The sequence below is a fragment of the Anomalospiza imberbis genome, chromosome 1 (assembly GCF_031753505.1).
Source record: "Anomalospiza imberbis isolate Cuckoo-Finch-1a 21T00152 chromosome 1, ASM3175350v1, whole genome shotgun sequence".
NCBI classification, from domain to species: domain Eukaryota; kingdom Metazoa; phylum Chordata; class Aves; order Passeriformes; family Viduidae; genus Anomalospiza; species Anomalospiza imberbis.
Genome location: NC_089681.1, coordinates 103818052 through 103832481, shown reverse-complemented (window position 1 = coordinate 103832481; position 14430 = coordinate 103818052). Strand labels below are relative to the sequence as shown.

General features: G+C 37.0%; 1 protein-coding gene across 33 annotated transcripts in view; it reads right to left on the bottom strand.

Moving 5' to 3' along the window:
- ARPP21 (cAMP regulated phosphoprotein 21) overlaps positions 1-14430 on the bottom strand; it is a 141693-nt gene that overhangs the window by 86867 nt on the left and 40396 nt on the right. For all 33 annotated transcript variants that reach the window (XM_068203324.1, XM_068203345.1, XM_068203280.1 and 30 more), the window contains 5 exons: positions 13527-13616; positions 9292-9436; positions 7959-8037; positions 6601-6660; positions 5557-5697 (listed from right to left, as the gene is read on the bottom strand). In XM_068203324.1, the coding sequence (XP_068059425.1) occupies positions 5557-5697; positions 6601-6660; positions 7959-8037; positions 9292-9436; positions 13527-13616 (515 nt within the window). The remainder of the gene's footprint in view (positions 1-5556; positions 5698-6600; positions 6661-7958; positions 8038-9291; positions 9437-13526; positions 13617-14430) is intronic.

The window sequence follows — 14430 nt, the reverse complement described above, 5'->3', positions numbered from 1 at the left end:
TACAATGCTATATATTACAATGCAGCTACATAACCTCAAAATTGTTATTACACATTATTTTTTATTGATGTTCTTACTAAATTATTAGTCACATTACAGATTAGTTCATCTTAAACCAAAATGTGTCAGCCAATTAGAGTTATTTCTCAGCTACACAGTTTCTTCGTTTTAGTTGCATACATCTACTATGCACCCTTTTATTTCTCTACACATTTGCAGCAGAGAATGTCATAATACCCACTGAGGAACAGCAATTGTAAACCAGAGGGGACATCTGGATATCTCCATTTTATTTCTTAGTAGTCAAGGAATAACTGTTCTGTAGCAAAGATGGAAAAGAAGTAACTACAAGAGGAAAATGAGGTCCTCTGACTCCATAGTCCTTTGAAGAAAAAAATGTAATGCCAGCCTCCAATGAAAACAATGAAACCAGAAGTAAGGGTGTTCATGTATGTTTTCATGTGTCATGTAGCTCGTAAAAGCAATTCTGCTCTCATGAGATCATTCCTCTCAGTATATATAAGATAATTAAGAATAGCATAAGGTGCTTAAATGCAGATGGAATTTAACCAAACCATTTGCAAGATAACTATTCTGGTTTACAACAGGGAGAGTAACAAAACTGTTCTTCAATGCTCTGGCAAACATCAAATTGCTTTGACTGAGATTTTACAAAAAAAAGGTAAAAAGGTATTCGCTTTCAGGTATACATTTGTCACCACTCCCATATTGCTAAAATGTCCCATCCAAACAACGGCTTAAAGAAATTAAAGTCATTTACATTAAATACCTTAGTCAGTCAAGGGGAAATGCATAGTTCTCCGCATGCTCCAAATGCTGTTAACACTTGGTATCTCAAGGAAGTCTTCTTGGCACTTCAGCCTCCAGTAAAAGAAATTCTAGAATCTATTCTGCATTGAAATTGCCATGTTCAGTGAATGCCATTTTACTGATATGCCTGTAGGATCCTGTACAAAAGTTCAGACTCTGAAGATGGTGAAATTGTTACAGTGCACCTCTACTACTATAGATGTTATCTACAGCAAGATCACTCAGTGAATACACAATTGAAACCCAACGAAAACTTTCCTTCTTTGGTTTTGATTCAAACCACTCTTACACACAAGAGGCAGAATAACACAGATTGTATGCCAAACTACAAAAGCCTTGCAGGTTATTCAAAGTACAACTTGAATATTACATCTCCTTCTTCTGATACAGTTCATTTCTAGATTATAAGGAACCCCTGTAATGCACATAACAGCTTAATATTGCTTCAAGTTTTTGAAGCATCTCAAAGGTAACAAAACACAGCCCAACTGAGCCAGCATAATATTAATAGACTAGGAAAAAACCCATGTATCACAAGGGTCATAACTCACAATGCTCCTGAAAAATTGTCAGAACTGAGGATGTGAGAATTGGTATGAAGTTCATAATAGCTATGTTACACCCTCAGAATATATAGAAATGTCTAAACACAGCATTATGTATCATAAGCATCCTACCTTCTTGATTCTGATGAGCCCTGCCACTCACATTTATATAAAACAAGTACATGAATGCATGTGTGGGCTGTGGTGCAGACATACTTGTCACATGGCTGATGATCTCAACCAAATGAAAACCCTTTCAATTTACCAAGCACACCAAACATGTTTCCCCTACATTTCTCCATCTAGCTACAGATAACCAAATCAATGAATCTGATGGAACTGATACAGTTCACAATATGAATGGTTCTGCAAAAAATCCTGAAGTACTTCCAGTTGTTTGATAGGAATTATGAGGAATATGCAGAACAGAAGGTGGCACGTACACATTTTTTGGTTCCAAAAACGGATGCCCTGTCTAACATATTGCCTCAATTCCAAACTTCTCTTTATATCAAATTTCACTTTCTTAAGTTCCCCATACATTTCTGTGTATCTTTAGACAGATGACAGGCAGACACAGATGACAGACAAATATACATTAGAATGGTGACACAAGAGCAGTTTCATACTGAGCAAGGCAGACTTCCCATTTTAAGTAATATTTGAGTTCTTTGACTATAGAAAAAAATATCACAACAAAATTCTCCTTCACTTTCTGATCATTTTTTCTCATATATACTGCTGAGAATAATATTTCAAAAATTGCATTATTTAGTTAGCTTCATAAAGACTTTTAATTTCTTTTTATGAAAAGAAAATTTGTTTTTAAAATCCACTATTCTCTAATGAAAGCTAGAATACAGACTTAACTTTATTAAGGCCAACAAATGATGCACGGATGAACACAAGAAGTCACAGCCCTCCCTCCAGCTACAACTTCAATAAACACCTCCTCATATTCCAAACCTCTGTAAAGTAGGTACTTTACAGGCATAGGTACATATGGATCAACATTGCCCTAAGACAGCCAATTGATGAAAGCAAGGAAATGCCCTGATCTGCTTCATTCATATGCTCATCCCCTGATTGACAAACACTACTCCTTTCCAAGGCACCCATAAGGAACATTGATACCAGAGTTTTCCAACCAGCCCTTTCATCTCAAAACCCTTCACTCTTTTGACACTTGTACTTCCAAGCACCTGCAGGCAGCGAGCATGGGAGGTCTCTGCTGAACAGGAATAATGCACCTCACTGCCTGGGGCCAGGGAAGAACTCACCACCTGCAGCCAGGCAAGAACCCATCACCTGCAAGTAGGAGCAGAGATGTGACATGAACCCTCACTCAGCCAAAGAAATAAACATAAGGTGTTTATCCAAGTCCACTGGATGACACTGCAGAGTCATATGCTCCTCTCAAACAAGCACATGTACACAGAAGTCACGGCCAGTGCAGAATTTATGAATTCTTGAGTATGCAAGAATATTCTTCTCTCTCCACAGTAGTAGCTAAAGTAATTTGAAAACAACATGCCATAAAGAGATCATTTATTGCAAAATACAAATCTTCAGAACATCTGTCTGTGGGGCCTCTCCATAAATTCACATAAAGCCATCAAGACTTAGACTTACAGCACAACATAACCACGTTGAACAGCGTTTCAGACGCTCTTCAGATTCTCCAGTATTCTGGATACTGTCCAAGTAGTAATTAATAGTCAACACATTCCCAGTATTTGGTGTTGATTTGACACTGCACAGAACTGTCTCCTCTGAGAGCAGTGAAATGCAGAACGTATGAAATCACATTGGATGTTTTCAGATGTGGAACTTACACAATATTTGCGGAGGGTAATAAAATCTCATCAGCCCTTATTCATGCTAGATAATAACAAACTATTTTCTGTCAGAGCCAGGGACATTTTAAAAAAACATGCCATCTCCTCCAGTTATGAAAAGAAACAGCCACTTCACAAAAGCTTTATTTTATTGCAATATCGAAATAATGTAAATAACATACTGGAAGAACCACAAGGCAATATGAGCTTCATATAATCCAGTTACCTACCAGCAAATCACTGAGAAAGAAATCAGCAGCTTGCAGCTTATGTGGTGCTTATAAAACAGCTGTACTTGCAGTCAACAGAGGGGCAAAACCCCACATTTATTTCTGGAATATGTAGACAGGAATGGTGTCAGCACCAATCTTTAATGGCCTCACCTCTAGTCTGCAAGAGCACAGCTGAAAAGGCCATTTCAATCTGCTGTATCACTACAAGAACCTGCCTGCTGAGCTTGCAAGAAAGGGCAGTTCATACCTAGCACATAGCCTTGCTGGCTCACTCCCACCATGCATGAAGCCATAGTTTTACCAGAGCACTCAGATAAAGCTCTGACTGTTGAAGAAGGCTTCAGTGTCCTCTCCAGAAACACCATGTAAGCATTTCCAACAGTGCTTCCAGTGCTACCCATCTGTGAGATGAAAGCCACACAACAGAGCAAGGCATTTACAGATATTAATGTGTTAGGATTATTCTATTATCAAGTCAACCAGGAGAAGGCAATGCTGCAAAGAAAGCTCTGTAGCAGTTGGTGCACTACACCAGCGTCCTCCATGTGAAGGGAAAAGGGAGGACTATAAAAGAGAGAAAAATGCTTTAAGAGCATTCAAATATGATTGATTGTGGTCTGTTTAAGAGGGGACTCATTTTCAGCTCAAAATTGAACACCAGATTGCTGCACACCAAGCTTTTTCTTATTCAAAACCAAAGATAGCCCTTGCAGGGGCAGGTATCAGACCCTGAGGCTAAGCCTTTGCAGCCTGAGTGTTTTATCGAGCTACTGTAATTCTCTTGACTTCTGAAAAATCAAACTGTTAGTGGATGCTTTACTCAAAACTTTAAAAACATTAATGCCCCAATGCTGTTTCACACATGTCCAAGGATAGCCCAGGAAAAGGATCTAAAATAAATTGTCCATTATCTTAAATTTACTACATTCACATGGAAGAATTTCAGGGCTCAGTGAAATAGCAAACACCAATGTGTATTGATCTTCAAAATTAGGTAGTGACAGAATCAGAGAATAAGCTGAGTTGGAAGGGATTCATGAGGATCACTGAGCCCAACTCTCAGCCCTGCACAGCACCATTCCCAAGTCCTTCCACCCTTCTACAGGAGAAGCTAACAACATTAAAAAATGCTCTCTGCAACTGGATATAAATAAATCACCTAGCTACTGGATATATAAATAAAACAAATGTTTAGATTTCTGCTACTAATTGAATACAGGAAGTACACAATTTTCAACTGGGGCTTTCCTGTTCCAATACCAGATACCAAAACTTCATTACCCAGCTGTAATTACTTCCTCTTCATTATGTAGTTTATAGGTAGACAGGGACAGGAAGGCTATGTTTAATACACATGGCACTTGGCAGGAAAAGTGATGGTGATTAGGCACGGACACATTACTGCAGCTCATATCGAGTTTTGGTTAGCTTGATACAGTTTTAGCTTATACAGCTTTAACCCGTTCATGGAGAAGCACAGAACTTATGCCAGAACAGATTTAACCCGCCACCAATTTTGTAATGCATTTGAACCATCAGGAGGAATTTGTATTTCAAAGAAACAATGTAGTCAGACAGTGAGATTTGAAGGGAAAATAAAGTGGAGCCAAGATGGGAGGAGAAGAAAAGGGAATGAAGGGTGGCAGGCAGTGGAGGGAAATCAAATCCTAAATAATCAGACTGGGCAGAAAAAGACTCTTGACGCAGGCAGAGCCAGAACAAGGAAAGAGGGAACCTTCCAAATATGTTTGGGCTATTTGGGATGTAGCTGTATGGTATCAGGTGACTTGCAAAGCAATGAGCTCACTTCTGTAGAAAAGTGGTGGCACCAAGGAATCAAGAAAATTAACATTCCAAGATACCGTGCTTTCTTGCAAGAGACCAGTTAGGTTGATTTCTCCTCATGTATCTTTATAGCCTTAGATAACCTGACCATGAGAGCCCCGTCCTCCCTTCCCAACCTAGAAAACAATAAGCAGCATTCACTGCTGCCACAAAAACAAACAAAAATTTATATATATATATAAATTACACCACGCAGTCATGGTACAAACCAGCTCCTGTCTTGAAAAAGGGAACAAGGAAAAACACAACAGTACTGTTACTTACATTCTTGTATTGCTGGTCTTGTTGATAATTACAGATTTTCCAGTCTGATCCACATTGTGATCCATTCCAAAATAAGCTGCCACTCTGTGCACTAGCATTCTCTGATACGATGACATCTGAGGGAACTTTTTATAGTGATTACTAAAAACAAAGGAAACGAATAGCATTGATAATTAAAATTCCCTTTAAGCTAAAAATAAATGAAAACAGCAATACATATGACAATTCAGTGGACAAAAATCTCACTGAAAACTTCTCCATTATACATTTACATAAAAATGTTTGCTACAGAAAGGCTGAAAGAAAAAAGAAATTAATTTTAGAATTTCTAATAAGTACATTTCCATGTGCAACATTGGGACAAACAAAGCTCACGCTTCACGGTACCTAGTCAGTGTTCTGAGTGCTGGGAAGAACTCATCCCCCAATCCCTCACACGCACTCACGCTCTCTGCACAACCAATCCTACTGATTTGTGGAGACACTGGCAACAGCTTTCTGCCTTTCTCCCAAAGGTCAGAAGCAGGGCAATTCTGGAAAGATCTAGTTTGGCAAACACTCCTTTTTCCTTCTATTACTGACAAAATGGTTATTTCCAGTCAGCATAATTTTTCCCTCTGATGTTATTCTGACTCTCTAATTTTAAAGCTGCAAGAATATTTTATTATAAAGACCACATAGTAGCAAGATTCCCTCCACCTAAGCTCAGTTTTATTTTCCAATGCAACAGACTAACGTAACACAAAGGAAAAACCATGAGGTAACACATTTGATTATCCTCTACACTAAAAGCTTTAATTATATTTTTGGATCTAAATGAGAAGAGCCAGTGCAATTACAAGACAATGAAAAGCAAAAGGTTTTCATTTACATCTACTTTATTTTAAGCAGTTCCACCACGTGGCAGGAAATAGAAGCCTGCTCCTGCAGTGTGCCAGTAACAGCACTCAGGAGCACTGTGGTCCATATGAGCGTATCCCTCGCACAACCCACACTGCAACACATGCACGTGACTTAAGAAGCCAAGAGTGGAACTCAACTTACTTGTTGTCACTAATGAAATCAATAATTTCCTGTTCCATTTTCAAGAGGATCATTCTGTCCCTGTCAAAAAGAAATGCAAGGATTTGCACCATCAACTACGAGTAGATGTTTTAGTGGAAAATATTCATATAACAGTGTTTGTAAGGCTATTCTGCAAGCATCGTCAGTCATCTTGATTAAAAATCAAACATGCTTTTTTTTTTTTTTTTTTACCCTGGATCATCTGCAAAAGACTAAAGCCTGCTCTTCTGCACCTTCACTGACATACAGATTTCACTCTTCTATGAGCTCAACCATGGCTTGAGAGCGCTTTCAGGCACAACAGGCTGCAATCAATGCGTTGCACAGAAAGACTCTCACTGCTATGGATAGCTATGGTCTTTTTTCAACCTTTTTTGATGGAAAATGAGATTTCCACCTAAGCTAGATCTTTCACAAGAAGAGCTGCTACCCACAGAAATTTTAAACATTTTTCCTGAGACATACTGGAATTCCACAAGGCATTTGCTGCAAAAAAGCTGGACACATCTAATCTAGTTAGAGAGCACAATGAAGAACACCGCCTTTGAGCTATGGTTCCCAGGAGGCAATGCCACAGTATTTCTCAGGCAAAATGCTCTGGTTTTCATTGGAAGGTCTCAGATGTTCCTTTTCCCTCCCCTCCCATGTCAAAACTTTCCCCGGCATATTTCCACACATTTCTAAGCTGGACAGAGTCCCATCATTCCTTAGTTCTTTTGAACTTTCTCATTTTGCACAGATAAAGTAATTGAAGGACCTACCATCATCTGTACAAGGGGTAATGCAAGCTGTTAGGTACCCAGTTATTCCCAGTTCTCCTGGGAATGATTGCAGAATTAAATTATACCTATTTAACCCATCCAGCTAAAATGAACATTGAATGTTTCCTTGGATGTTTAGAGGCAAATTTAATGATGAGATGGGCTTGCAGCTCCAGATGAAAACTATGGGAATACTGAGAGCAGAATTTGACACTGAGCACAGGATTTTAATTGTGTGCAGCATTGCTAGAAGAAAGCTACTTTACATTCATATACAAATCTCCAACCACAATAGTTTTAAGATATTATTGCAATCACCACGTAGAGCTGTATAAAAGAAGGTTAAGAACAAAGACCAGATGTTACTGAAAGTGAAATTAAGCAATGGGCGAGTGGATGTGGGAGTAGAAGTTGATGATTTTTTTATACCATTTTTCTCAGTTAACAGCCTACCTCCTTTACATTTTCCCTCATAAGCATCCCCAGAACAAATAAAACACAGTGTACAGTTAGGAGAAGTCAAAGACTACCAACTATAATTTCAGGAATGTCAACTCTAAGGCAGGAAATACCTACCTGGGGTTATTCTTTAATGTGTTAATGAGAAACTCATGCAAATCTATGCCTGTTGAGTCTGTATACTCTTGACTGCAATCTGAAAAATAAAAACAGCCTCCGCTCATTTATTTCATTTCAACAGTTCCGATTAACTTCTGATTTATGCTATAAATCAAAATCCATTTTCCAGCAACAATCTGAAAGAATATGCTCTGAAAGAAAATAGTCATTTGGAGTTCAGCCAAGAAAGATATACATTCTGAAGCATCAGGTGGACATTCGTTGTTCCTCTGTACAACTCCAATGAGAACACAGCATCAAAACTAAACATTGACAGAAACTGCTGGTCATTTAATAACACAGAAAACCTTCAATGCCATTCAAGACCCTGCCAAGTTCTTCTTTTAAACTGTTAAAAACATTTTAAAATGAGGAAAGAAAAGTTTTATTCATCAATGTCTCTTTGCATCACTTAATAAATGCTGTACACTCAGCAAATGAGGAATCATGCCAGTGGGAACTCTATTTGCATTAAAAGACTGAAATCAAATGACACCTGGGAGTAGGCAGGTAATAGGGATGCGTGACAGTAGCCAGAATTAATTTCTCAGCATTATCTCCTGACTCAAATGTACACACAGATCCTTCAGTTGGCGTGAACTGTGAGCGTTCCATTGAAGCCAAATGACAATTCACACCAGCTGCAGATCCACACCCAGGTAGGCAATGATTATTTTTGGAGGATTACAATGCAACTTTTTACCATGGATTAATAAAAAGATTTTAAAAAGCAATACCAAATTTAGATAAAACATCTTTCCTGAAGAAGTCTTGGTAGGACATAATGGAAGATTACAATGCAGGTTAAATGGCATGGATTCATTTCCTTACAGCATTTAAAATAAATTCTCCATGAGAGAGAAACAATAGTGAAGCAGAAACAATACTGCCTACACTGCACAAGTTACATGCCAAATATATTACCATTAATCTAGATAAAAGAGTATTAATGTCTTATGCACTATATACACTTATTATTCCAATCACACATATATTTATATATTTATGGGTTTATACCAACACAGTTCAGCATTCAAAAGATCAATTTTACATTAGAGAAAACAAATAAAGTCTAATAAAAGGCCTCAATTCGGAAGGTTTTTTCACTTTAAAGCCTGATGTTTGTATGAAAAATATTCTTATGCATATACATTTTAGGTTCTGAATTTTCTCAGTGTATGAAAATACTTTTACTGTGTATATATACACAAATAAAGAAATAAATCCTTGCAAAAATGTACAATCCTTTCTGCAATGGTAATTATAATAATTCAAATATCTTTAAGTTCACCTTTTGATAACATTCTGATCTTGCTTTTTTCACTGTTTTTATCTTTATTTTTATCCTTCTCTTTTTCTTTCTCGGAGTCATCTTTACTAGATTTATCTTCTTCTTGCAAGCTAGGAAAACTTGAAAGCTGTAGTTGGATTGATTCCTGTTGGGGAAAAAAGACAGATAAATTATGGGCCAGATTCAGTATGTTTCCCATGGCTTCCAACTTGCAGATATTAGCATTAAATGGTGTGTAGGTAGAAAAACTGAAGCCAGATACATTTCTTTCCTATTTGAATCATGGCATTTTTTAGCCAGGTGAATGATGGCTAAATTCTTAGAGGCCAAATTCTAGTGGTAAGTAGGTTTTTTTCCTCTAATATTTTGAGTATTATAAAATTTAGGCTACGTCTAGTAAGGGAACTATATTATTCTACACTTCAGTAGTTCTCCTTAAGACTTTTCAGAATAATGAAATACATTTCATATGGCCTTTCTTAATTATATCATTTAATACTACATATGTTCAGTGATGCTTGATGGATAGATATCTGAAAAATTAAACTTTTTTCCTTTCACTAGGAAGTCTGCGGGTTGATATGAATTGTTTTGCACACGTAAGTGCAATATCAGATAGATGGAGTTTTTTGGTTCTAATAGTAGAAGAGTGCCAGCAAATTCTATACTCCTTTGTATACAAGAGGGCGTACTAACTTAACAGGTAATATATATTTAAGGACATATGCAGATGTGACTTTTGCAAAAGGGGGGAAATATGCCCTGTGATTTTTCAAGGACATTTTACTAAGTGAACTTCTCTAAGGCATCAAAAATTTTACCCTCAAAAATACCGTATTTTGGAGGCTATGAGTCCCTTTGAAACATGCTTCAACTTTAAAAAGTTAATTTTTAAGCAGTTTGAGAATTCAAGCAGGTTTGCATTTTCTAATTTCTTTAAAGAACTTGCTTTCCCTGCTCACAACATTACTTTATACTGGCTTTGTTTTAACAAAACCCAAATTGTTTTCTTTTTAAGTTAGCATGACATACTTTATGTATTTCAAGAAATCCTAATCTGGTTGGACAAAATTGAAGGAAGCATAGTTTTGTGTTTTATTCTTCTTAAAAAAAAAAAAAAAAAAAAAAAAAAAAACCACTCAAGAAAACTATATGCTTAAGTAGTGTAAAGAAGCAAATTTGAAGAAAGCTGTCATAAAACTCCCTGGTAAAGCAGTTTTCTTTAATAGAAGAGAATCATGCATGCTTGATAATTTTTTGACATCATGTTAATGAAAACCTAATTCACCAATACTTGAGAATTTCAAGGTTTCTTGAATGCTAGTGAATTCGCTTCCTTCACTATTTTTCTAAGAACACTAGCAAACCAAAAGATCAATAGAAAACTTTGAAGTAAGGGGTGTGCTTTAAGCAACCATCATGAATTCAAAAGATGTTTCCAGTAATTATTACAAATTTTAGGTTTCTGAATTCTTTAAAGAACTACAGATTAACCATCACAAGACATGTAAGACAAGATCCTAACAAAACAAGGCATCAGCATAAACATGCCACAGTAAGACAGAAATTGGTAACTTCTCCGCTTAATCATTATTGACTTTTTGTGAAATTTGAATGTGGCACAACAGACTTGAGATGAAAAGCATTCTAAAAGAGCAACAAAGACCTGGACCCAAAATTTAACCTGACCTAGCACCCTTCATCCCTACTTCTGTTAGTTATGGCTGACAGTCTTACTGTCAAAATCTGAGCCTACAGAGGCAAAGAGTGGGAATTCCTGGTCATTTGAGATAAGGATACATTGAGAAATGTTTCCGGAATTGCTCAGTTGTGCTCAGAGAACTAATGCTGTGCCTGCTTTCTTTCACTTCAAATGGCAGTTTGATTTCTCATTCAAACATACTTTAGATCAACTATTGCCAAATGACCCCAAAGGATAACTTGATTCCCTGCCCATAGCAGAGTGACTGTGGTGCTAGCTTTTCAACAGGAGAAAAATGTAACTGGCCACCTTGTTCCCAGGATATTAATCCTAAACTTCACAGTGGTTCTTAAAAATGCACTGATGAAACTGACAGACTTTACAGAAAAGCACATATATGAACATACAGTAAATACTGTTTTACATGTAACGTAATACTGATGTAATTGCACTAGAAAAAACACACAAAAGGGCTGTAGAGTCGTGAAAGCAAGCTACTGTGTATTTTCTTAGATTTTTATTGATTTTTCTCAATAATAAAATACAATGTTAATAAATACATTGATACAAGTATAGTGAACAACAAAATAGATTTTCAAATTGCAGTAATACACTTCTTGGTCTATATAATAACATTAAAGGCAACATTTCTTTTAAGTAAGGACATTGTGAACCATTGGATAAGCACTCAAGATCAAGTAATACAGGTAAACAAGATTTTTCCTTATACAGGAAAATGAAGGCAAGTATTCAAATATAAGTACAAACATCAAGTCTGCAGTACAATCCATACTCACTAGTTCTGGCAAGGTACCGTACATTCTCTGATAATTAATTCCCTGGTTTATAAACCATTAAGATAAAATAAAAATTAATAAAAAATAATTCCAAACCAAAAATAAACTACTTCTCCTCTAAAGTGAAAGCAAAACAACTTGGTTGGCACAAAACTTCCTGTATCCTTCAGCCAGCCCAGGGAGGAGCCTGCAGGTCCAGCTTTCCATGGCAAAGTTGAGCCACATTCATTAGTAAAAGGTCAGCAAGAGCAAAAGGGCAGTTCCTATTGAATTAATTACACCAAGCCAATTGCTTCCATAGAAAACACAATGGGGTCAAGGGAGACATTTCATCTCTTATAAATATTTTAACATGGTCAAAGAAATCTTTGCTGAGGCTAGTCAGTCAGGTAAGACCAAAGGCTGTGTGAAACAGGAACCCCTCCTCTGCCTGGTGTAAGGATAAGGATTTTGCCTCTATACCTGCCACTCTCTGTAGTTCAGTACAGGATGTGTGCAGTACATTGTAAACTACCAGCAATGCTTAATACAATCTCTTTATACTGTTCTCCTTCTTGTTCTCCATTAAACAATAGAAAACACAAACAAAATTGGAACAAAAGCCACGCATTTTGAGTAATGCAAGTCAAGCGAAAAGCATCCACCTACAACAGAACAACTGATAAAATAACCTGCCCATCTACTGCATAAGCATCATTGTAGAGCAGTAGAACATGTTAATGTCCTGCTGCTAGACAACTTGGTTTTTGGTCTTTCAATAAAATTAAAAAAATAGAAAAACCTCTCCTTACTTATGAGCTAAGAGGAGAGACAGATTTGTTTCATTTCAAGTCAATAGAGGAAACAGTGAGAAAGTACACTTAAATGTAATTTTTTATTTTTGTGCTAAGCTAACAAGAAGCCACTTACTCAAGCTCTCTCAATGGCTGATTTCAGTTGCACATAAACATCTCATAAATTATAGGCAGTGTTCATCATATTTTGGGTTTTAGTTAGCTGGGTTTTTTTAAGCCCTGCTCTCACTTGGCAAGCAAAGAGGAGTAATTGAGGCTTAACTTTTGCTTTTTGGAGTACTTTTTGAAGTTAGTCTGCAAAGAATGCCACCAGTGTTATTGTCTGAGGTGAGGAATGCAGAGGACAGAACTCTACCAGCTGCTGGGAATACAACACCACCAGTACAGATAAACTCAAATACACGCTTTTTGATATAGTTTAATTTACACCAAGAGTTTAAAAAACGAATGCCACTCAGTAGGAGGCATCCTTGGCTCTACCAAGGTGTTTTAGAGAGCAAAGGATCTTTGAATTTTATGTGAAGGGGGACACTGATATGAACTGAATTCTTAGAGGAACCACAAATCAGAGCATATTCATAACTGTATTTGGTGCAACCTCGAAAGAGATAGCCTTAGAGAAAATAACATTTTAATATTCTTTTTGAGTGTTACTATTTTTTTTTTAATTTTAAAATCTGAATTCTTTTGAATTCTTTTCCATTTGCTGAAATTTTCAGGGGGTCTGGAAAAAAAAGCAAACAACACCCTGTGATAAAGTATAAAACTAGTATTTCAAATTAAAGTTCACGCTAAACCAGTAAGAAGCATAAAAACATGTTCATTGTCGGATGTAATTTTTCCCCCAAGAAAGACATTGTTAAATGCCCGATTAAGCAAAACAGTCATGCAACTGAAGACGGAGGTCAGCCATGCAGCTAACAGCAATGATTGCAAGTGTACCTGGTTGTCATGAAGATTTTCTGTTCCCGGGCGAGGGGATGACTCTTCACACACAGCAAGACTCCGCACGAGTTTGCCCTTAGCTCCTGACTGAATAAGAGAGAGAGAGAACAAAACAGAACACACTACTACTGACCCCAAGTCACATAAGCTGTCCACATCAGCTTCTCCCAAATATCTCAGGTAACTACTACCCACCCACTCCAAAAAAAAAAATGCATTTGCCTGCATATAACATGGATAAAAAAAGATTCTAAGCAGCAAGACATTTGCCACACAGGGAAAGTGGCTAGTTTCCTTTTGCTTTTATCATTTCAGCTACTGGTCACTCACTTCCACCAAAAATTGTAACAGCAAAGAACAGATAGTCCAGTACTGAAAAAAAATTAACATAGACTCAAGGGTTCTTTTTGTCATTTGGTTGGGGTTTTTTTTTTTTTCTTTGTTCTGGGAGTCCCTCCCCTTATTCTAGTAGCATATATCCAAGAAACACGGACAATAAAAAGTGTATGTATTACGGATCGCTACTTGAAAAATTAAAAGAAGTTTTTTAGGGTTTGTTTCTAGAAGCTCCTTTCCACACTTGCCTCCACATATTCCCCCCTTAGGGAGCTAGTCAATCTCTGTTTCTTTATGTCAAGATTATTTAATTAAAATAAAATTCCAACAGAAACATTAATTACTAAAGCAAAAGGATTGAACATTTTCCTTTTCCAGTGGTCCATAGAAGCACACATGCTGTCTAACACAAGGACACAGCAAGCCCAGCAGCATAAAATTATGACGGAAAAAGGGAAGCCTGACACGTTATATCTGGAGGCAGTTTTTTGCCTTTGTGTAAAAGGACTATAGGGTAGGGGGCAAGAAAAATTCTGCAACACTAACAAAAAACTCAACCAGACAA